A 25,113-nucleotide genomic window follows, 5' to 3' on the forward strand; every position below is an offset into this window, starting at 1 on the left:
TAGTGAGAGGGTGAAAACAAACACAAAGTTAGAAATTATATAAAAAATTGACCAAAACTCTTCTTCCTGTTTATTCAGATTTCCACTTATAATAAAGTTTAGACAATTAGGCATTTGATCCTCTTGGTTAAACAAGCTTAAATAAGATGGATATGTGATGTTGCTTGTTGACCCATTCACACATTGGTAGCAATTGTGTATGTATGCTTAGCAAAAACAGGTGGCCAAAGCCTGTAATGTAACACATAAACAAAAGTATATAATTTTTAATAGTGTTTTGTTAGAATTAAGATTAATTAGTTGAATAAAATAGGTGGTATATTAAAGAGCAAATGAGATCTAAATGTTTGACATATTATTTAATACAAGTAGTCCCCAGGTTACGGACATCCGACCTATGACTTATGAACGAGGACGCAGCTGCAACGCATGCGCCTCAGTAACTGCCGCTCCGTCATCTTCGACCTGGGGATGCTGCAAGCGGTGGCTGGAGGGGGGGGATTTCGCTGCTCGCATAGTGTAGTGTCCCTTGGGCAGCTCCCGGCGGCAAGCGGTGACTCGTGGTCCATAGTCACCGGGGCCACAGCTATCGCTTGTGTGCAGGACGATGGTTTGCTGCCCGCCCACTACACCGCCGCAGCTGCTGTTCCTGAATGGACGCAGGCTGGATGGAGTGGAGGGGAGCGTTTCACTGCCCGCCCAGCACACATGGCTGGTAATGCTGCAAATGGTGACCCGATTGTGGCTGAACGGGGCGGCGGGGGTAGCATTGTAGTGTGCCTCAGATGGCTGCCTGTTGAATTGGGGTTGGGCGATTCACTACTCGCCTTTGGCCGCACCGTGTTCGTTCTACAGCATACTGTAGTTGAGGTGACTGTGAGATGGGCTGGTGATGAACCGCCCCTCACTGCCCCCATTCATTCTCAGTAGCAAGCCTGCTTGTACTGTTACGCACATAGCAGGAAGTTGTCTCTTGTCAGTACATCAGACGTGTTGATGGCTGGTGCCTTCCTGCTGTGATAACGTGTACAGTGCTGTGCAGAAGAGCTCATCTTAACCTTTTGTCTTCACCCTTCAAGACTGTCTCTGAAACAGAAATCTGATGCAAGTGCTGGCGATACAGTAAAGAAGAGAAAAGCCATCACCATTGAAAATAAAGTAGAAATAATAAAAAGGTCAGAGAGAGGTGAAACTCTATCATTCATTGGCAAAGCACTTGGTTACAGTCGGTCAAAAATAGCATTTATTAAAATAATGTACCTGTTCCGACTTACATACAAATTCAACTTAAGTACAAACCAACAGTCCCTATCTCGTACGTAACCTGGGGACTGCCTGTATATACATTTCCCTAAAAGTTGCCTATTACAGTGTTCTTTGATAGGCTATAAAAGACATTAAGCATAAAAAGCAACATGAGTTCCTTTATTGTAGAAAACGTGTTTAAGCAATGACACATTTTCTCTCTGTTTTCAGAAATGGGATGGTAAATTGGTGGGTGTGTAAATGGGTCCTCCCTTTTAGACCTTTCTTTGATCTGTGTAAATTGAATCCTTCCAGTCTCCTATCAGTATTTAAAAGCAGAAAATTACTCGGAGTAACATGCTGCAAGCTTAATAAAAAGACAGTCCTAAACTAGCCTCAAGCTTTATATTTAGGCAATCTATTTAATTTTTATTGACCTAACACTGACAGACATGAAAATAATTTTGAGAATATTTACAGACATTCACACGGAGTTAAGTTTGGATATTCAGTTATGGAATTTCTAGAGACATCCACTTAAGACTGCAAAATAAGTTACAATTAGGACTTCCCTTCAGTTAAGGACACACTGTATGAATGTAACAGAAGGCTTTCATATAAGCAGTTCATTGACCTTATGATAGTGGATTCATCCTTTACAACATAATGATGAATCAGCATTTCAAAGACTGATATGTACTTTCAAGCGCACTTCTAATGTTTACAGTTACTGTGAATAAACATTTTCTAAAATGTGTGTGAAATTTATTTTTAAACAACTTCCATTGTGTGATCTTGTTGAGTAGCTTATGTTTACTTGTTTATTTTCTCCATAATTCAGAAACAGTGAGGAATCTTCAGTCGGTGTAATCTTTATTTGTTTGGAATGTGGGAGAAAAAACAGATAACTTGAGTAATAAACAGAGACATAGAAGGAATATGCAAAGTCTATACAGATGGGGACATGGGGTGGAATTTAAACTTAGAATGCTTGATCTCTAGATCTCTGAATTAATGGTGCTAAACACTATCTCATCATATACCTATCAATAGGGAATTTGTTTTAATAAAAAACAAAATTGAGAGTTACTAAAACAAAAGCAACATGATAAACAACTGTCTTCTATGCTTGGATATTGCTAAACAAAATTTTCTCTCTCTCTTTAAGATAATCTTGTCTGCTTTCCCACATGACACAATTTATTTCTCTGTTACTCTGCCTTTTCCTTTTTTCAGATTTCTTTTAGCAGGTAACTTTCACCTCCTGCTTTGGTTCATTTATTCTAGTAAGATGTTGTCGTCTATACCTCTATTCAGGGATGGCTTCTGAGGTAAAGCTAGAGTTGACTCTAGGAGTGGGATTATTCTCATACCTCATACTCATCATACCTACTGGTCGTAACTCCTCCTGATATATTTAACAATCATTTTAGTATTGCTGTATAAATGGAGTCAATGTGCCATGGTCAACTCTAATGTAACAGTTGAGTTGCTAATGAAGATATCATTAGTTTGTAGCTGTGATTTTAGTACACTACCATATTTACTTTACTCAGCACATGTTTTTTAGTTTATCCTACACAGAATTTTTTCCCTGCCATACAAAACAATTAAAACAACAACTGGAATATGGAATTGACATTCACATTTGATATGATTTCAATACTTGAACTATGATCTGTGTGTTGTAAATTGCATCAGATGTTTACTACATTTCACTCTCTGTATAGTAAAACTGATTTAAATAAATGTTATTGTATGTGAATATAAATAGAAGAAATGTATAATATACTGGGTGTTGTGTTTAATTTTACTTTGGGATATGATTAAATAGATGCAAAACAATATAGATATTACAGAAATAGCATAGTACTAGCCACGATAACTGTTAAAGTTAGGTAATAGAATAAAATATTTACTATCTCTTGCATTACATGTACCTTCTGCACTTTTCCTTGGTATATGCGTGTGTGTGAATGTCTTTTCACCAGAAGTTCTACTCTCATGTGCGTTCCTGTAAAACTTTCTTCTCAGTCTCTGTCATTATTTTCAAAGCACCTTTCTCACCTCCTGTCTGGTTTTATACTTACCCTCCTTGAAGGTGATATTCTTAGCATGTCTCATATGCCTTTACTCCACCTAGTTTGTCTTTCATCTGCACTTCCTTTTTCGTTGCGTCACAAAAGCTAAACTGACCAATCAGATCAAAAGAGGGACTGGGCACACAGACCTTAGAGTTTTATTATATATTAGACAGGGCATGATATCTGCTGGCAATGCCACAAAGTGCTGCAAGTGATAATAACTACAGTGCCAATGAAAAAAATTAAAATGTTAACACCTTTGTCTACAATGATTATTGCATTATATCATTGGTTTAAACAAGATCTTGCATGTCTAGAAACTCATTTTTTGCTTTGGGTTAGTTGTTTTTGAGAATTGTGTAATCACTGGGAGTGGACAAAGGTTTGCATGCAGATACAGCATACTGTAAATATAAATGATTGAAGGAATGATTGCAAAATCAACAGAATTATAATTTTAAACTTGTGCCTTCATTTATCAAGCCTCTCAGAGTAGGAAAACGGTCATAACTGGCTCAAAAATCTGAAAGTGATTTGGTCCTATTCTTAGAAGTAGGATTAAGAGCATTTTATCAGTTTTCCTAAGTTAGTAAATTAATTAGTATTTAGGAGAGTGCATGATCTGTTCTAACTTGCTAGGTGATGCCTGACAGAGATTGGCATGCTTATCCCAAGAAAGGATGATTTGTTTGGGACCGCTGGACAATAAACAGTATGTGGGGCCATGGGTGTGCATGTTCAATGAGCCCCTTGATGCTTAATGGAGAGATTGGGGCTGATTGCGCTCACATGTGAGGACGCAGTTGGCTCCAATTTCCTCATTGACTCACTGTGGGTCGTAATTAGGGCTCACCATGCTTAAAGAGGCATAAAGAAGAGCCTGAGTTAGGAACAAGGTAAAAAAGAAGCAAAAAATTAATCATGAAAGAAAGAGAAGAAGAAAGACAAAATCGGGCAGGATGACCCAGTGTGGTGGAGAAGAGGCAAAGGGACAGTGCTTCTCCTATGGATCTGGTAGGTGCAAAGGAATAGGGCGAATGGAAGACAGAGGTCTGGAATTGAGTGTCCCAGCAGATGATGGCCTATAGCTGCCGGCATCTCAGAACGTTATGGCAGCTACAACCAACCTGGACCTGCACAGTAATATTTTTGTATGTTACGTGATTAATTCTTATGTGTGGAGAAGACATGCATTGTCAGGAAAAATTAAGGAGTTTGGCCACAGGAAAAAGACAGTTTTGCAATAGCAATGACTGGAGATTGTCACAACCAAGCATTTCCTGAATTTGCACTAAACTTTGGATGTCCTTAGAACACATGAGGTAATATCCAGGTTTATGCACTTTCCCACAACTCCAAATGAGGAAATGTTAAAGCAAGCTGCATTCATTCAATTTGGCATACTCATTCAACTTGGCATACACATAAAGATCATTGACCCATGTAAGGATGATGAAACATATGTCAATCACAAGCGATATAACAGTATCAGCACATGTTGTCGTTGGCACAGACTGTTTTGTGGTAGGTAGCATATTACTCCGAAGATAAGCAGGGCTAAATGGGTAATTGACAGTGAAATGCTACATAGGTATGTTGAGCTCTGTGTTCCATGATCCCCAGGAACATTTGCTTTATGTTTTAAAAGCCGGGAAGTTTCAAGAAGGCAGGCGGAGACTCCTGGGGCATTGGATAAATAGAACCTCAAAGAAGATAATGTGAGATCATGCAATATACTGCTTTATTATAGTTTAATTCTTCTTCTGCTTTTAATATTATTACTATAATAATAATTATAGTAGTAGTAGTAGTATTTTTAGTATTATTAGTATTTTGCTTCCAAACTAGCTTTCCATTTCAGTGACTTCTCCTTCAGTTCCGCTTTACTTTTGCCATTAATAGGAAATCATCATTGGCAAAAATCATTCCTGTACTTGTTTGGTTACCAGTAAGAACAAATCCCTAGTGCAGCTCCACCTTCACCTCAGAACATTCACTATCCCCATTTGTAGTCCCAACCACTATTTGTGCTTCCTTATACATTGAAATCACCACAGACATTAACCATTCATTCATTCTCCTATGTTACCCTATTCATTGGCATTTCTATATCTACAGATGCATAATGCAGTGTCTTTCCCACTGTCAGATACTTTTATGGCATTTGTCTGAAAACAAAGATTGCATCTGTTATTTGCTTCCTAGTCATAATTTCAAACTGCATTTCACTAACTAACTAATATGAACCACACTTGAGTAGATCATCATTTTCTTTGTATACTCTAATGAGCATACATCTTTTCCCGTCTTTAGGAATCCTCCCTTCACATACAATCCCACTCAAATCTAGAGCCTTTTGCTGCCTTCAATATTTTGAACACCACTACAGTTAGACACACTGCTTTACTTTTCTTCATCCTTTTAACATTTTTTTTCCATTTGTTGATTTTCCACATTCTGCAATTTCTCCATACTACTTCAATGATATTCCGTTTTGCATTCTTCATGCAATCCACTCCTACTATACCCTGTCCTTAATAATTATAATTCTTTGCATTTATATAGTGCTTTTCTCACTACTCAAAGCGATCAGTGGGCCCAACAGAGCAGAGTCCCTTTATTTTGCTATCTTCTTTGTTATACATTTCTCTTTCTCACTCTAAAGGGTCCATTGCAATCCCCTGCTTCTTGGCTTCTTAAGCCCTCCCCATTGTTTTTCAGCATTTTGCTTTGATATTTTATGGATCACCCTTTCACCTTCTATCTTTTTCTGCCACTCCTTAAACCAGCACTTCTTATACCATCCCCTCTTTGCCTCAATTGCTAACTGTACCTCAGTATTCCATCTCCTTTATGCCCTGTGTCTTAGTGGTCTCTTTGCCCAGCTGCAGACTTCTTCTGTTGTTTTCAACCTTTTCACCTTTTCATGATTCAGAGAACTCATGCACTCTTGATATGATTGTTTCAGTAGATTTACTTCTTACACTCTCCTCATTCAGGTTTCAGACCTTCAGCTTTGTTACATACTTCCTTCTTACACTACTTTATAATCTTAAAGATCTCCGGCAATCAAGCAATATTATGATGCACAGCGTAATACAAAGAACACCATGTCCTTATCAGATTTCCTCACCAACAGATAGACTGTCATGCTTGTTATACTGCCAAATTCACTATTTAATTATCAAAGATATTAAGGACTGCAGTGTAAAAGCTTATGATAAACAGTATACCTTCATCAGTACCGTATTCTATACATTAGAGCCCTTTACTAGATTTCTGGCACCACTATCAGCTGCTTACAATTCTTTAATAAAGCAGTGATATCCAAATACTGATTGACCCAGATCTACCTAAAATGTGACTGGCAGCTATATGTTATGTACACATAGTACATTTTGAAACCCACCTAGTCCAGTTCATGGTTGGAGGGGTTGGAGACCAGTAGTGCTGGGCATAGGGAGGGAAATAACCCCGAATAGGGTGGCATTCCATGACAGGAAAGGCACACATACTCTGCAGCTGATTTGGTGTCAAGAGGTAGATTAATGTGCATGACTTTTTTGTTGGTGGTTGTAATAAAACTGGACTAACAAAGGAAAACCCAAACAGACAAGGACTTGTTGCAGGATTTAAACAAGAACACTGGATTCACATGGTACAGTAGTAGCATTAACCACTGTGCCACTTTAGCCATATGTTATTAATCAGTATTTAATAATATAATTGCTGAATAAATCATAAAAATGTAAACACATTTCCCAACAAGTTTTATCTTGTCCTTATATATAGAAAGTTACAGGGTGTGATATTTTCAGGAATCAAATCTCTTTAGTGCTTAAGCATTTCATGCTGGTATTAAAATCATTCTGAAACAAATTACCTAGTATAGCTTGATTTACAGCCCAAGAAACAAGTTTAATACACTTATTCCAGTTTAACTTGCATATTGCAGAGAATACTGTCCTACTTCTTCATTTTAATGTTGTTGGGACATGTTCTAATAATGATAATCATAAGACTTTTCTTCTGGGTATTAGAATCCTCCTCAAAGAAGACGTGCAATTTAAGTGAACTGCTGATTTAAAATTCACCTCATGAATGTGTGACTGGACTATGTGATGGAATGTTATTCTGTGCAGGGCTATTTGTTGCCTTTGGTCCAGTGCTGATGGGATAGGCTCTGGTAAATGTACTTGTAATATTTTTTATATGTATGTTTTTGTGTATTTCATATTTTTTCATATTTTTTGACTAAGAGAATATCTTTTTGTATTTCATTTTTTATTTGGATTTATTTTTGCAAGGTTAATTTTGTTATGTCCTGTTTCTGTTGTTCAAGACATGCAACAGTCCAATTAAACACACTCAGTCATGCCTGAAAATGAAGATAAATAAAAATATTCATTGCTTCCTGCAACACTCTAACATCCTTTGTCAGCCTCAGAAAGCATAGCCTCTGATAATCTTTGATAACCATAGTGAATTGGTTGACCTACTGTGTTATAGTTCTAAAATTGTGATGCCTGGTCAGTTTGGGGAGCATGCACTGGTATGGTGTGTTGCCACACCCACCACATTACGAAACATCTCGGGATCCTGGTTGGCAACCCACCAGGCAGACACGTGGCCTTTTCCTCTTGGCCTGGTCCAGCCACTCGGGTCCTCAACAGTGAAGATCCTGCAAGCCGGATCACCCTCAGGGAATCGTGCCACATGGCCATAGTGCCGTAACTGACACTCCTTCACAAAGTAATTAATGTGCCTCATTCGGGACTCTGAGCAACCCCTCAATCGAAACTAAGTCAAACCAGTGGTACTCAAGGATTCTCCTAAGAGACACAGTACCGAAGCAGTCCGTTCTTTGCCTCATGTCACTGGATAGCATCCATATCTCATAGCCATATAGCAAGACAGGAAGCACCAGGACTCTAAAGACTTGGACCTTCGTCCTTTTGCATAGATATTGGAAGTGCCACACACCCCTTTCCAGTGAAATCATGACCCACCATGCTCTCCAAATCCTTCTACTGACTTCATAGGAAGAGTCACCAGAGACATGAATGTCACTGCCGAGGTAAGTAAACATCTTGACAAGGTCGACACTCTCTCCGCAGACAGACACACTGCTGATGGCAGTGCCTAAGAGGTCATTAAAGGCCTGAAACTTTTTATCCAGGACACTCGCAAGCCCAGACACTCAGACTCCTCGTTTAGTCTCTCGAGAGCCCTGATCAGAGCCCCTGTTGACTTACAGCATCATCAGCAACGTCAAGATCAATGAATCTTTCTTCACCAAAAGATGCCCCACAGGCATGACCTTGCCCAACACCCAGTCCATGCAAGCATTGAAAAGAGTAGGAGCAAGAACACACCCCTGACGATCCCCAGAATCAACTGGGAAAAACACAAGAGGTTCTGACTCCATTCAGCACAGCACTCACAGTACCAGTGTACAGGCCGGCCATGATTTTCAGCAACCTTGAAGGGATCCCACGAAGTCTCAGGATGTCACACAGGGCAGCTCGATCAACTGAGTTGAACGCTTTCTGAAAATCGATGAAAGCTACAAAAAAACTCCATGGGAACCCTCAGTGCCAAGATGCAGTTGATTTGTCTCGCAAATGAAAGCAAAGATTGCTTGCAGTGCCAGGAGGATAGCCTTACCACCAGCCTGGAGAAGTTTATCCTGGATACCACAGATCCCTGCAGTCTCCCCTACTCTCAGTTGGTTCACCACCTGTGCAATATCAGTGAGTTTGGGTAGTTCACAGCTCATTGGAGGATCAGCCTCAAGAAAGTGAAATTTTCTCACACCTTTACAAGATGTCCAGTGATGTATAAAGCTAAATGTGATTGTTTGCCTTTCTTTAAATCTATCACCAATTCTTTTGTTTGTTTTTTTTTTTATATTTAATTCTGTTTTATTATTACTATTATCCAGAAATGTTATCTGATCCCTGTAAAGATAGTTAAATTGAAGCTGGTGAATGACACTCAATTAAAAGAAAAGCTACCAAGCAGTTGCCATTTTTTGTGTCCATTTTCCAGTTTTATAGTGAGTAAACAGACTGAAGTACATATGTTTTCAACTGGAAGTAATTAAAATTTCCAATATAAAACTAATTGAAAGACATTGGGACATAAATCTACCTGATCTTCTCACTGTTACTACTCTGTACTCCTCGTCTTTTCAGCTTCCCCTTCCTGTCATCACTGCAAAGGACGTCTGCAGCTTATTCAAAAAGCAAATACTAAAAGCTGCACTCCTGTTCCCCTTCCACACTCAGATACTGTGCAGACCAGTTGTTTACAGTATTTGCAGACATTTTCAACCAATCTCAGTATCTGTGCACTGTTCCTGCCTGCTTTAAGAACTCCATCATCATTCTAGTAGCAAAAAATAAAAGGTCAAAGAACTAAATTACTACAGACCAGTAGCTTTAACCGCTGAGGTAATGAAGACCTTTGAACACCTTATTCTGAATTACCTCAAGAATGCTACAAAGGACTTCCTGGACCCATTTCAGTTTGCATACAGAGCCAACCGATCTGTGAATGATGCAGTGAATTTAGGTATGAGCTTTATTTACCAACACTTTGATAAGCCAGAGGCATATGTGATGATCTTGTTTGTGGACTTTACCTCTGCTTTCAATACAATCATCCCAGAGCTCCTGGATAAGAAATTCACCCAGTTTAACCAGTCTAATTCAATCAGCCATTGGATCACAGACTTTTTTGTGATAGTTATCTTTTTTATACTTGGTTGTCCTTGTATGTTGCAATAATACCATCAAGACAAATTCCTTGTACTCATTAGTGTACCTGGCCAATAAACTGAATTCTGATTCTGATTCTAAAGTTTATTGGACATTTCCCTTGTGTAAAACTCTTGTATATTCCATTAGCTGCTTTTTTGTTGTTTGAGAGAAAGTCACTAGACACTTACAGAGCCAACCAATTAAATACTGTCCAGCCAAAAAAACTTTTTCATGTATCCATTTTGTTTTCAGACCACATCTACTTGTAAGGGTTGTAATCGAACAAGCTAAACAGTATAGAGCTGACTGGCTCTTTCCCAACAACAGATTCTAACTCTTCCAAGAGCCTCTAGACTTTTTAGAAGTGTAATCACTGACTATTCAGCAATTGAACAAATTCACTATACTGCAAGGAAAATTAACATAGATATTTTAGAAGTGACCAGGAGCAATGACATAGTCAAGGCGCAAAACCTGGTATTCAGAAGAATAATAGCCAAAGTAAACACATGAGACAAAAATCATCATTAAAGGTAAAGGCAAAGATCAAAACTGCAACACAAAGAACAGTTTTTTTTAGAGATCAAAGCAAAAGGTGAAAATGGTTTTGGAATCTGTCAATTCAGATAAGGAACTAATCTTTCTTTGACTTTTAACCCCATGGGGTAACTGGTCAGAGGTCATAACCTCCAAAGTCACGCATCTAGAAATACTGGACAAGCCCTAGTAACAGTAATGTAAGATAGCACTAACCATAACTAAACATAATGGTGGCAAACATGGTAGAAATAAATTAACAAAATAAAACGTAAGCTTTAAATGAAAAAAAATGATATTGCCTCAAAACCCCCCATTTAGAGAGCTTAACCTCTAAAAATGGTCAAGGGGAATGCAGAAAATATTGCAAATGGTCCAGTATGAACACATCTTGTGTCTGTTAACAAGAGTAGTAGTGATTTTCCAGTTCTCAATCATATTTCTGTACATCAACTTGACACAAAGGGTAAGCCTAGCATGCCTATGGTGACACAAGTTTGATCCTCTCTTTTGTGTAACCTACCATAGTTCAGTGCCATAAGTCTGTTTATTTTTGTTTTAAGAAACTTTTCCATTTGTCGGTGGAGAAATACTCTGGTAGTGGTGTATAGGTAAATATGTTTTTGTTTTAAGTGTGCATTTTATGACTATAACAAATTAAAAATATTGGGGCCACAAGCAATCTGACATCCTGATCCAAGTTTCTGTATTACCCCGAACAAGAAAGACAGTAATTGTTTTAAAAAAGAAGCAGAGGAGATTTGTAACCAAGTTAGTAACATGATTGTCAAAACCAAAGACTGAAATATACGTTTTGGTTAAAAGTCACTGCAGTAGAATTGTTAATCAAGAATATTCTCACAAAGTACACACAGGCTAAATAAGAAGTGTTTGTCGTGGTCTTTATATCTACAGATCAATGATGTCATCCATTGCACACTTCTGGTCTGATACCCTACCCAGGTGGCAACAGTCACCGCACAAAGTGGCAGAGCATACAATAAACACAATGGAGTTTAATAAGATGAAAAAATAATCTAAGTTAAATAAATGATTAAGTCAAATTAAATTCTAAATCCTCTTGTTCCAAACCCTAACAAAAGAGCCAAAAAGTCCACCAAAATCATTAATTAAACAGAAAAAAGAGTTATAAGAATCTCATCATAACAGTTTTGTTCCCTGATAAAACCTCCATACTAATTACACAAAAAGGGAGTGCTTTCTGTAATGGTCTGCCTTTCCTTCCTGCAGTCAGATATAATGATTAATGTCATCTGAGGTTCTATACAATGTTCACATAAAGTAATCTTTTCTTTCAAATAGAGTCAAAGTATGTGCTTCTCCACTTTCTTTTTGATTTCATGAAGTTTTTGAAATTTCACTTCAGTATAAATCAATCTTCAAAAATTTATTTTAGAGAAGAGACTGGCTTATAGTGTTGCTATAGTATTTAATTTTTCTATGACAATGCTTGTAATTGTATGTGTCATATTAAACTCATTCTTCGCTACTAACATTATGAAAACCAAATTTAGGCCAGCTTAAAAAGGCAAAAAACTGTTACTGGCTGAAGATAGCTATTAGAATAAACAAGGGGGTTCCGCCAACTGCTCGCTTCGCTCGCCTACCCCCGGCGTTGGGTATCCTGAAATACATTAGTCGAGCTCGTTCGTTTTGGAGTCGTGCCCGCTTTGCCCGCGGCATTTCAGACGCGCGTTGTAGGCACCTGCGTTCATTGATTTTATCCAGGCGGGCTCGTGTTTGTATATCCGTCAGTCGAGCTCGTTCGTTTTGAAACCGTGCCTGCTTTGCTTCCGCAGTTTCAGACGCGCGTTGTAGGCGCCTGTGTTTATTGATCTTATCCAGGTGGGCTTGTGTTTGTATCGTTGAGCTGAATTGTGTTTGTATTTGGTGTAAAGCCTTCAGCGGTTTGTACAATCCCAAGCAGCACATTATTCCTAACTTCACTCCGCAGTAGTGCTACTCACAATATGGCGGTGACGCCTGCGCCTTCACTCCGCATTAGTGCCACTCACAATATGGCAGTGACGCATGCACCCTCTGTACTATCTTTGTGGACCTGTGGGGCCTCCGTAGCCTCTCACGTTTGACTCTGGGGTGCAGCGCAGAATCATCTTTTGTGTGTGGCTGTGTCGTTAGTCGTTAGCTATGGGCGCGTTGTTGCTTCATTTCTCGTTCACGTTAGTTGAGCTCTTTCATTCTTGGGCCATGACTCCTTCGTTCGCGGTGGATAAGACTTCGCTTGCGGTTTATGAGACGCGCACCTGCGCAGTACGTCTCATGGTCCCATTGCCGTGTACCTGCGTCCATATCCGGTTTATTCTTGGTTAGTAATATGGATTTTTAAATATTTGACATTTGATGTCTACCTTTCCTCACTATCCTCATGTGTCTGAACCTTACTTGCTGGTGCTCCTTATCTCGAGCACATACACTTAAAGCCTACTTCTCAGACTCTGTCATTTCATCTTTCTCCTTTCAATGTTAAATTCTGAAGCCAGTGCAGGATGAGAATTTATTGATACATACGTGGAGCCACTTAGCACATGGAAAGAGATGACTGACTTACAGATGATTGTTGCACTTCTTAAATATACTTTGTCAATTACAGAAGCACGTGATTAGTTTCATTTCTCATGTCCTTGCTAGTTACTGATAAATAGTACTCTTGGAGTCAGTATTTTGCTTCATTAGATTATACTGGCTTTCTTATCAATGCTTAACTTTGCAGAGAAGTAGCAGCGGTACTGGTTCACAGATCAAGAGGCTTTAATTAAAATGCTTTTTAAGAGTACTAAAGGCAAAAGTGAGTAATTGACAAGGACAGAAGTCACTTAATACAATCAACATACTTCCCATGTTTGAATGTGACTTTCAGCATGACTCCTAATGCTGTTACTCCTACTTGTACGTCTCAACCTGTCCTTCCTGGCACTTCCTCTTATGATCCTGTCACCAAAGCCAAACTGATTAATCAGGCCAAAGCCAAACTGAACAATCAGATTGCTTGGAGGGATCAGACACGCACACACATGCACACAGACACTCAGAGCATAGTGTTTTATTATGTAGTAGATATATACAAGATATGTTCAAATACTTGTCCTTACTATAAAAGATCATAACATTCCCTGTTGTTCCAGTTGTGGTCCATTGTGGGTCCCTCATACTGATACATTGATGCTTACATGTACTTGGGTCAGTTTTTAACCAGCAACCAACATGATCTGCTTTCAGGAAACCAAAAGCATAGAGAAATATTTACGCAGTGCGGACAAAGGGATAAAGTGAAAACTACACATATGCAGTGACTGGATTTGACATCCAAAACCAAGACAGTACCTGTTAGGTAGCCAGACTAATCATGGTCTCCCATGCATTAAAGATATATTATGATGAAAAATATTACAATGTTTTTTTCTCCGAAGTGAAGTATTCTTCTTTTTTGAAATATTTTGAAAAATGGTGAAATCTCTATTCTCCTGCAGATGGATGTTAGTTATGTTATTGTTGCATTTTATAACGGATGTCATGGTGATTAATCGTAGCTTACACAGGAGATGCCAAATAAATCAACAAACAATTGACTTAAATCAGAACCCCCACCCCACCTGGCTCTCACTCCCTTATCACCACAAGGTGTCAGAAGTTACAGCGTGCATCCTGACCAAGTGGGGAGTCAGAATAGCACACAAACCCACAAACAATTTGCACACAGGCCTCTTTAATGCCAAAAACAAGAAATCGACAGCAGAAACATGAAACGCAGTTTATAGTATCCCATGCAATTCTTGTTCAGCGGTATACATAGGACAAACTTCAAAAAGAATCTCAACACGTGTACAGGAACATCGCAACGCCGTCAGAAGAAAGGACGCACTATCATTGATCTATGCACATACTAAATCAACAGGACACACATTCAACTGGGACAATGTAAAAGTAAAATTTAAGGCCAGTACTAAAAGTGCCAGAGAGTTGGCCGAGTCTTGGCTATCAAATGAAAACGCCATCAACAGACACTTGGATATAAATCCAGCATATGCTAACTTAAGAAGAACATGTACATAATAAATAAACTATACAAACCCCCCCCCCCCCCTCCTTGATCATACTGACTTAGTCACCTCCACCACCCCCCACCCCCACTTAATGTGTTGCTATATATTGCCTTTGATTCTTGTAAGTCTAAGCATTATCCTCTGATGAAGACCCCTGGTAGGGGTTGAAAGCTCAGGAATAAAAACTACTTTATGATACGGGATTCATTTTTTCTCCCTTTGTGGATCTCCAGCTGCAAATATGCAAACCGTATCACAGACCTTCTCTTCCATATATATATATATATATATATATATATAATATATATAATTTGGTGTGGTTAGTGCTGCTAAGTTACAATTTAGGATGAAGGAAATGTGTTTAATAACATTACCCTATCAGTCTCTGCATGGAGTTTGCACTCCAGCTTCCTTTAATGCCTGAAAATTATTAGATATTACACTGATTGGCTACTCTAAACTGTCTTGGTTTGAACAAGTATGGTTTTGTAATTTTACTTGAGAAAGGATTCATATCCATCAAAAGGCCAACACTCACACTTGCTCATTCATACCAAGTCATAATAATAATAATTCATTACATTTATATAGCGCTTTTCTCAGTACTCAAAGCGCTATCCACACAGGGAGGAACCGGGAAGCAAACCCACAATCTTCCACATTCTCCTTACTGCAAAGCAGCAGCACTACCACTGCACCACCTTTGAGTCATACTTTGTATTCTTGTTTTCACCAGTTCAACTGGATGGTGGGATAATTGGCAAATGTGCCCTGTGAACAAGCAAAATATGCAGGGTTGGTTTCTATCTTATGTCTAATGATAGCAGATGTTTCATCACCTTTTGAAAATGGTTTAGAAAATGAACCAGTAGATGGATGGACTTGGCATTGATCTACCATACTAGAGCCCACACATCACAAGTATCCTACCCTTTATTAAATAAGTGATCTGGTCAAAACAGAGCAGAGTTTTATTAACCACCTTTATAAACCATCCAAATCTACAATCAATAAATTCAACCCTGCCACATTCATTTAAAAGAGGCAAATTCTAAACTGGAAGTATAGCTAGGTTAAAGGTATAATTAAAGATTTAATGTCAAGCTTCAACCAGTTGGTGAATGTCACACTGGGAACAAAGAAAATGTCAGTCACTGGGTCCAAGTTGCTCCACACCTGCACTTAAAAGAAGCTAATGGAAATTCAGTCACAGAACGCTTTTGCCTTGTGGAAGTGTGAGGTAAGGTTTTTGGTGATGAAGTTGTGGGAATTTTTTTCATTTTAAAAAGAAGTATTTATTTGAGGATTGTCTTTAAAAATAACATAGATTAGAATTTAACCTAATAGGAAAACGTCAGCACCAAAAAGAAGAAATAATCTTACTCACAAAATAAGACTTACTATAACAGAAACAACAATGAGTGTGTACACACACAAGATGAATGACATCATTATTAATTTATTTCAGCCTGCACTTGTACTTCCTTTACAATTCAATTTTTTATGATGAACTATCTCCTAACCTCTCTCTCTCTCTATCACTCTGATTTCATCCACCATAAAGAAGTTCACATTTATTTTATTTCATTATAATCTCTAGATTATTACTATTAAAGTTATGCAATGGTTAGTACTGTTTCCTCACAGTTCTAGGAGAATAGTTTTAAACTATGATATCAGACACTGCCAGGAGTTTGCATGTTCTCTGTATGTCTAGATGGGATTTTCTCCAGGTACTCTATTTTCCTCCTATATCTCAAAGTAAGCATGTTAACTGTCAGCTCTAAACTAGCCTTCTATGTGGCAGGGGGATGTAAATACAGTGTGTATATATGTAAAAGGAAACTGTTTCACAGATTTATTTGAAAGCACTAAAATCGTTACCAGCTCACATGGCATAGGGCAGGGAGTGTAGGTGGAGCATTATTTGTCTAAACCTGTATGCTGAATCATTGCCTGGGCTTCATTAGAGATTGCATTTACTATCCAAACTAAAGATGACGGAAGCGTCATAATGTCATTATTCAGTCAGCTTGTGGGTGAAATTTCATAACAGGACTTTACTTTCCCACTCTGGGAAAGAACATTTGCACGGTATTTGTCTTGCATTCTTCTGTAAATTCTTACAGGTCACCGAACTATTAAGCTTTCATGAGGTCAGAAAAGCTCTAGTGCAATACCGGAAAAAAAGAGTGTTAAATTGACAAGATTGGCTGTTAGGAAACTGAGCTCTGGAAGCATGCCAGAGTTAAAGGATTTTAACATAGCATAGTCTAAGTTTGGGACTGATTATAATTACAGCTAACGTCAAAGAATGAGGCCTATTGGATTTTTCACTTGCAAGGTATGACTTTTAAGCTTTCTAATATTCCATGTTTGTTGATTTGTGAGCATTTGTGTAAATGTTTTACTTTAGTATTAAATATTACAGAAATCGGGCTAGCTGAAAAACTCTTAACAGATATTGGGATAGAACTAAAAAGTGATTAATAGCTCACAGAAACGTTTTAGTGCAAACTTTTTGCAAAACATTACATAGAATGTCATACATGTTTCAAGTATGTGTGTGCCCTGTACTTTCTAGCTCTCTAAATTTCATTATTTATGATGCTTGTTGTAAATAAATGTTACAGTAATTTGTGGCATTATGCAAAGTCATCCCATGCTTCAGGCACATCCTAAAACATACACAGTGATGGGAAATTCAGACATTCTTATTCTTTTTTTTTTTTAAATTGCTTACTGTAAACAAAAGGAAAAAAGAAGTTGTAATTCATTTTACATGAAGACAAAATAAAAATATAAAAATGTGAGAGCCCATAGTGTTTGCATGTTTTATGTCAATTTTATAATTTCTTTAACTGGATTCACCCCCAAAAAAATAATGTGCACACGATTAGGTTTTATTAGTATTTTTGAAGTTTAGATTTTTTTTAATTGACATACTGTATTTAGAATTGCTTGTTTTAATTTGTTTATAGGGTCATTTGTCAGTGTGATGGCACAGACTTAATTGAACTCCTGTTACACTATCACACTGGCACTCCATTCCACAGATTTTTAACTCTGGTTCCATCATAGGTAGCCCATTTTATGAAAATGTGTCATGCTTTCATGAAGCATGATGAATATGGCACTTATACTCTAATAGATGCTTATGAGAGAGAATATCTTACTTCACATCAAGAAGAAGAAGAACAACAATGTATATAGCACATTTTCATACAACAAGGTAGCTTTGCAAGATGACAAAGAAAAAGTTACGAGAAAAGAAAAACAATTACGATAAGACAATGTTAAATAATAATTAACAACAAAATAAGGTAAGGTTAAATAGCTGGGAGGACAGAAAAAACAAAACAAAAAAAAAACTCCAATTAGGCTGGAGAAAAAAACAAAATCTGTAGGAGTTCCAAGATCAAAAGACCGCTCTGCACCAATTGGGCATTCTACCTAACATAAATGTTCCTTAAACAGTCCTCTTTGTTTTCTTGCTTCACATGACATGTTTAGAATGAAACTTCATGATTGTGTTGTCAACATATGGATCTTTTGTCCATGGTTATTGTGATTCATGTACATCCCAGCTATTACCAGATTACTTCAACTATTGAACCATCATTTGAAGTTTATTTAAATGTGTTTCCTTAGACATTCACTCAACACTCAGTTATTGAGCTGGCTTATCCTAATTTTTTGTTTCCCATGTATTCTGACTAGCCTCTATCATTTTTCTACAATAAAAACAAAAAAGTTAGTATGTGAAAATAAAAATGAGAAGAAATATGTCAAAGTTCAGTATTTTCTTGTAAAGACTCTGTGCTTATACTAACTGTAAAGCCCTATATATGTATAGACTGAATTGTGTGCTGGTGCATTCTGACTGAAAGCAAATGCAATAAGGTAAAGCATGAAATGCGGGTTTTGGGATACAAAGCATTAAGGAGGCAAAAAGAAACATGAATGAATGGACACTGTAGGTGATGTGGGGCGTCAGGAGGCCTCAGGTGACACCTGGGTAATTGCTGTTGACAAGCAACATCGCAACGAGTTGTGAATTTCAGGCTAAGAATTCAGACAATGACAAGTCATGACTTAACACTACTCAATAACTGCTCGTGTGAAAGGCACTTTTAATAAAATAACATCTGTTTTTTTTTTCTTTTTGTACTACGCAGGTGCCATTCAGCATCCCCACCTCCTGTCCTTTCTCCAGCCAAAGTTCCTACATATCCACTGAGTGATAGTGAAGAGTTCTTCCAAAAGAGCAGATATGCCAAAACTCGATTCCTAAGTCTCTCAAACTGGAGTAACAAGAATTCAACACTGAGGAGTAGCCCCATACCTAATTCTGACAGTGATCCTCAGAACAGGCTTTTGAAATCTCTCAGTATAGGTTGCCTGGATACAAAGATTCCAAGCTGCAAAAGTCTTGCAGAAAATAAAGACCAGAAAGAGAACTTACAGGAAAGCTCACCTTCTGATGGGATAAGCAACAACCAGTTGAGCAGGAACACCCTCTCCCTACGTCCTAGTGCAAACCACAAGAGTCTCTCTCTTAGCCGGACCAGTATTTCGTCTCACTCATTTGGCATTCAGAAAAGGATTTCTGAGTGGGAAGGCAGGAATGTAGCACCTTGTAAGATGAGTCTCTGCTTAGACAAGAGACCACTTGGAGAAAGAGTGGGCAGTGAGGGATGCCCAAGCTTACTGTCATCTCCATGCAGTGAAAAGACTTTTGACTTCAAAGGGGTTAGGAGAATGAGCAGGACCTTCTCTGAGTGCTCCTACCCAGAGACAGAGGAGGAGGAGTCTCTAGACAAAGAAACTCCCTCTAGGTTTGAAAAGAGATTGAGCAAGAGTGACATGCCTAACACTTTTCATCGCTCAAGCCCAAGAAAAGGGGCATCAGCTGTGCTAAACAGGATACAAAAAATTGAGCAGGCCCTGAAGGAAAGCCCCACTAGTGCTCCCCCTCAGTTTCCAAGCAGCTGCTATGGCACAGATAAAGTAAATAAGAAATCTTTCACTATAGGGCCCCCTGAGGATTCTGAAAGCATTTCCACCAGCAAAAGGAGCAGTATCAGTTCTGTGATAACTGAGCCAGATTCATCACCTGGATCAGAGATAGTAACAAAAATAAAGCAAAGATTCAGTATGTGTTCTGGAAGGTCTTGTAGTCCTGATTTGCTTCTGGGAAATCCAAGTAATACTGAAGTCAACCCTGTTCCAAAGCCCAAACGCACATTTGAATATGAAGCAGACCGGTGCCACAAGGAAATGCCAAAAAATGGACTACCTCCTACCCAACTGACTGTTTCTCCCCCCCCACTCCCCTCCACTCCTGCTCCTCCTGTAACGCGGAGACAGAAAAAGGATAGTAGCTTCCCCAGGAAGGGGCAGAACAGGTAATCCATATATGTAGATATTTCCTTCTTATATTTTTTTGGTTCAGCTTGTACCTAATTATGTGTAGCTGTGGTCTAGAGCTACAAATACAGAGAGCATCGATGAAATAGAAATTACTTGCTGCAGGTTTGCCCAAATTAGCATTATGCTTCTATTCTAAAGGTTACAAGACAAAGGAGGAAGGTCATTTGGCCATATATGACATATTATTAGGTGAGCTTTTATTTGAGCCTGAACATTTAAAAGATAGATAGATAGATGTCATTCCATTGGTTTTCACTCGACTTGTGATGCCTTTTTGTAGGCAACTTTGGGACAGTGTAAACAAAGTACAGTAAAACCTCGATTATCCGTCACTCAATTAACTGTCAGTTTTTGTTAACCGTCAGGGCTAAAAAAAAAAAATTGCACACGCCAGCACCTATTTATTATTGTACTACTACTGCAATGCAGTACGCTGTGAGCTATGCAAATTAGAACAACACTCCCTTGTGCTAGCGCCTAGTATTCTTCCTCAGCACCATAGTGTCAGTATAACATACCTTCAGTTTTAATAGCATTTTGTAACGTTTCTGTTTTGTTATAATTATTCTACTATACATTGTTATATGTGATAAACATATGCATGTGGTACTGGAATTGAAGTTATTAAACATTTATGAAACAGCAAAAGTGCTTCAAGTATTGCTTCAATTTATGGAGTAGGAAGAACAACAGTGAACGATATAAAGTGTGATGCCGACAAAATTGAAAAACATTGAAATGGAAACCACTGATGGTAATGTTATTCTGCATTAGTGTTCTTCTGTATTGTAATTTTTTTTAAATTCTGTTATATTATGTTTTGTTAATATTTTGCGATGTACAGGCAGCTTGTGATGTGCTGTGCAGGAGCAGAATGATTGCTGTCAGTGATGGAACTGGGTGAAGGGCTTCTGTTCTTTAAAGGTCTAACATGCCTCTTAGGAGATGAGTGACAGGAGAAGTTAGGAGAAAAAGGAAGGTGTGGCAGAAGGAATTTTTAAGTAGGAAGTCAGGCGACAATAAGCAGGAGTGTTTACAGTATAGAGAAAAATAGAATGCAAGTGGCAGGAGATAAACAAATGGTAGGGAAAGCTTTTGTTGCTTTGGAGGTGTGCTCCGTAACCCAGATAACAGAATATAAGAAAGGGTACCGTTTGTTATGGTACAAAGACTCCAAGAAAAACATAGAAAACTCCAGTCCCTCTGAGTTGTATTTGCTTATTATGCTGGTCGTAACAATATTATATGAGTTAATTAATTTTGTTAAAACTGCAGTATATTATATTTTGTTAATGTAGTTTTGTTTTGTAAATACAGTAGTAGGATTAAATGCATTTGTAAAAAGTAATATGAACTAAACATGGCATCATAATTTAATAACCAGTGTAACAAAGGTGTTTTATAGGCGAGGACCTGACACAGAGTGACACCGGAGGCACGTATAAAACCCAAATAGACTTTCATTTTTCTTCACCTGTGGGCACATCTTCCCCATGTCCCACAGGCAGTACACAGTCCTAAAAACACCTCAAGCACTACACAAATACACTGGTCTCCTTCACCACCACTCCTCCTCCTCCCGGCAGGCATTGTCCACCTCCTCCCGACTCAGGATCTTGGAGTGGTGGCTGTTGGCCTTTTTTATAGTTCACCCGGAAGTGCTCCAAGTGCTTGATTGCCGAGTTCTGGCTGCACTTCCGGGTGTGGTGAAAACACTGCTCATAAGGGCTCAGGAGTCCCAGCTGCAGCATCCCCTGGCTGCAACCACAGATCCTAACAGGGCTATGCAGAACTCCATCTTCCATGGAGCCCTGCGGGTATCTGTGGCACCACAGTCACCCATTAGGGCTGCCACCAAGTGGTCCAGAGGAGGTACTGTGCAGCCTATGCTTGCTCCCCTGGCACATACACAGAAGGGGCATCCCGACCGGGGCCTGTCACACCATATTAGACAAAGCATATAAACAACCACAAAACTGGACTCCTATTGTTTCTAAGATTAATGCAAAAACATTGATGGACACACACCATAAAGAAAATAACAACTATTGGTGTTGGTACTGACCTGCTACAACTGGGATCTTGTCTGTTACCCCAACACTGCTTCCAAACTGGGTTCTAACTCATTTGTACATATCGTAGCCACAGTTTTTAAATGCTTTTCTTGTACTTCTTTCCCTCTCATGCACCTCCAGACCATTAGACATGGCACGCTATCATAAACCTTCTCTGAATCAATAAACAGCATTTGCAAGGCTCTCTGTTTTTTATGCTTTTCTGTGAGCTTTCTTATATGAACTTTGAGTAACTAGCTGCTGCAATTACTGTATTGGCAAGACACTTATAACTGGCATTTTACCAGCAGGTGAGGGGGAGTTTTTTTTTTTTTTGCTTACCATTGTCCAAACTCGTGTAAATAATTTCCAAGTTTAATAAGAAAACAAGCAGGTAGCAGATGCAGTATCACTGTTTATTCTGTTTCAGACAATATTACAAAAGCTGACCACCATGCTGGGGACGAGACTCCAGGTAATGATGGTGCTGCTGTCCCAAGCCTCTTTGGGCGCTGGCTGCGCACACACCCCTGCCTCCAAAACCGTCAGGTAACCATCTGGCTGAGTGCTGATGGATGCTGTTCTGGAGTAACAAAATGCAATAGTGGATGCTGTAAGAGAATTAGAGAAAGAATTTAAGGAATATAAATGCTGTACTATGTGATGTTGACCACAACTTAAATGAATTGGTTAAAAAATAAATGCTGCTATTTTTACATACTGCTTATTTCATTCAAACGAAGTTGTAACGTTGTCCAATTTGGCTGATCATTTTGGTGGGTCAGGGTCAGGTTCATCATACCACATCTCATCAGGTATAGGCAAGCCATTATTGTGTGGCACATTGTGCAGCACTCTACACACTTTCTGTAGACTGTAGAGCAGCACTCCACCAGTCTTAACCAGGCAGCACCATTGGCCTTTAAGCTGCCCTGTAGTATGTTCTGCTACTGCCAGTGCCAGAGAGTGGAGGTCATTATGATGTCGCTCTTGTTCAGTCAGTGGGTTGGCGAGTGGGGTGAAAAGTCTCATCTTCAGCAGGTTCCCCTAAACTCTTCCAGACTTCCTAGTAGTATTTTGTCCTGTAGACTTTCCAGTGCCTCCTGTACTGGCTCCCTCCTTATTCTTGATACTAGAAATTTATTCAAAAGATTTGGATTTTGGATTTTTTCATTCAACAGCTTTTCAAAGTACTCCTTCCACCTTTTTCTTGATCTTGTCATGTTTACTCAAGACCACACCTGTCTTATTTTTCATTTGCTTTGTCTGACTAAAATCCTTTCCTGCCTTATTCGTAGTGTTCTTTATTCTAAAAATAATTTTTCTCTGTTACTTTTTTGTCTACAGTTTTTCATACACCTCCTACAAAGACTGCGCCCTGGCTCTTTCCACTGCCCTCTTTGCATCCTAGTTGGTCTGGGTTGATATTTCTCTGTCTTCCCTCCCTGATTGTTACCATATCTTCTATCCTTTATTCGTGTCCTTTATCACATGCTGCACCTCTCTGTTCCACCACATCTCCTTGATTCCATGTGGTGTCCTTCCTATTGACCTATCTAATTATTAGCCTTTTCACCTATTGTTACTACAACTTTGCTATTCTTCTCCCACCAGTCTTGTTCATTTTCAAGTGACTGCAGTTCATTTAAAACATTTCTTTCTTCTTTTAATCTTAAACTCAATAATAATTCTTAAATCTTAGTACTATCAAGGTTCAGAGAACTATCATTATGTGAATTTAATGTTCTCAGTCTGGCAGCTGTTGTCTATCACTGCAGCTGGCACAAGAGAGAGCCAGTTTAAGAAGCACTTATTGATTAAAGAATGGGGCAGGGAGTATGTTGATTGCAAAGTGTTTAATGTGCCAGCTTTGTTCTTACTAGTTTTGGGAAACATAAATGAATGCATAAATTAATGATCTATCTTAAGATAAAGTTTACAGTGCTCTTAGTGTTTTGATGCTTTTGAAATACTCCTCCGAAAATTGTAGTCTTATCAAGAAGATGCAGGAGCAGGAGGACCTTTATAAATATTAGCATTATGGGCATGGCCCAAATTTTATTTATTCTTGATAGGAAATGATGTTTTTGTTCGATGTGTTGTTTTCATTTCTGGACCCAGTTTATGGCATTATTTTTCCTTTTTATGAGATTGAATTTTAATTTTATTTTGTTAATTTATCAAAATGCCATCACATACATATATATATATATATACATAACACAAAAAAATCCCGACAGTGAAAAGAGTTGTGGTTGCTAAATACATGCATATATACTGTATCCTGAAATTCACAGAGTTGCTGTTACTAAATATACCTGAAAGCAAGCTGATATGAACAGATAAACTTTTTTTGGCATGCAGATCAAAAAAGGCATTTAACTTGGCTCAAAAATTGCAATGATGGATTTAATTATAATTCACATATTGATCATAAATCTAATAAATACATTTTTATAGGGTCCATGAATGTTAAATGGCCATATTATTGTGTATTCAAATGAAGTGATGAACCACCTGGAATGTGTTGGAAAAGTGGAAAAGTCAAATGAAGACTTATTAGAGCCTATTAAAAGTTTAGTATTTGGTTTACATCTATACACCTAACATTTACTCAGTGCTGAAAGAAAATATAACAGTGCATATTCAAATGACGTGTTTGGTGCAAAACAGTAATCAAAGTATAATGACAGGCATTTTACTATTGTTTTAGGAGATTTCCAGGGTGAAACTAAGTATAACAGCTGGTTATTAATTAATTGCGCTCATCTGCATCAATGGCATGTTTGGCCAAGCTCTTTAGGGGTATTCAGCTTTTATCCTAATGTAATTTAATTTATTTTTCTACTTCCTTCCTCAGTGTTTGTTATTTGCTTTTGATTCTTAATGACACTAAAAAAAGTCCACTTTTTTT

The 25,113-nt window shown here is 38.3% G+C and overlaps 1 protein-coding gene across 1 annotated transcript in view; it reads left to right on the forward strand.

The window, feature by feature from the left end:
* Positions 1-25,113, forward strand: part of dennd2b (DENN domain containing 2B) — a 419,481-nt gene that overhangs the window by 224,572 nt on the left and 169,796 nt on the right. The window contains 1 exon segment of the mRNA XM_051923667.1: positions 18,891-20,120. Within this exon segment, the coding sequence (XP_051779627.1) occupies positions 18,891-20,120 (1,230 nt within the window).

Source organism: Erpetoichthys calabaricus, chromosome 2 (assembly GCF_900747795.2).
Source record: "Erpetoichthys calabaricus chromosome 2, fErpCal1.3, whole genome shotgun sequence".
NCBI lineage: Eukaryota > Metazoa > Chordata > Cladistia > Polypteriformes > Polypteridae > Erpetoichthys > Erpetoichthys calabaricus.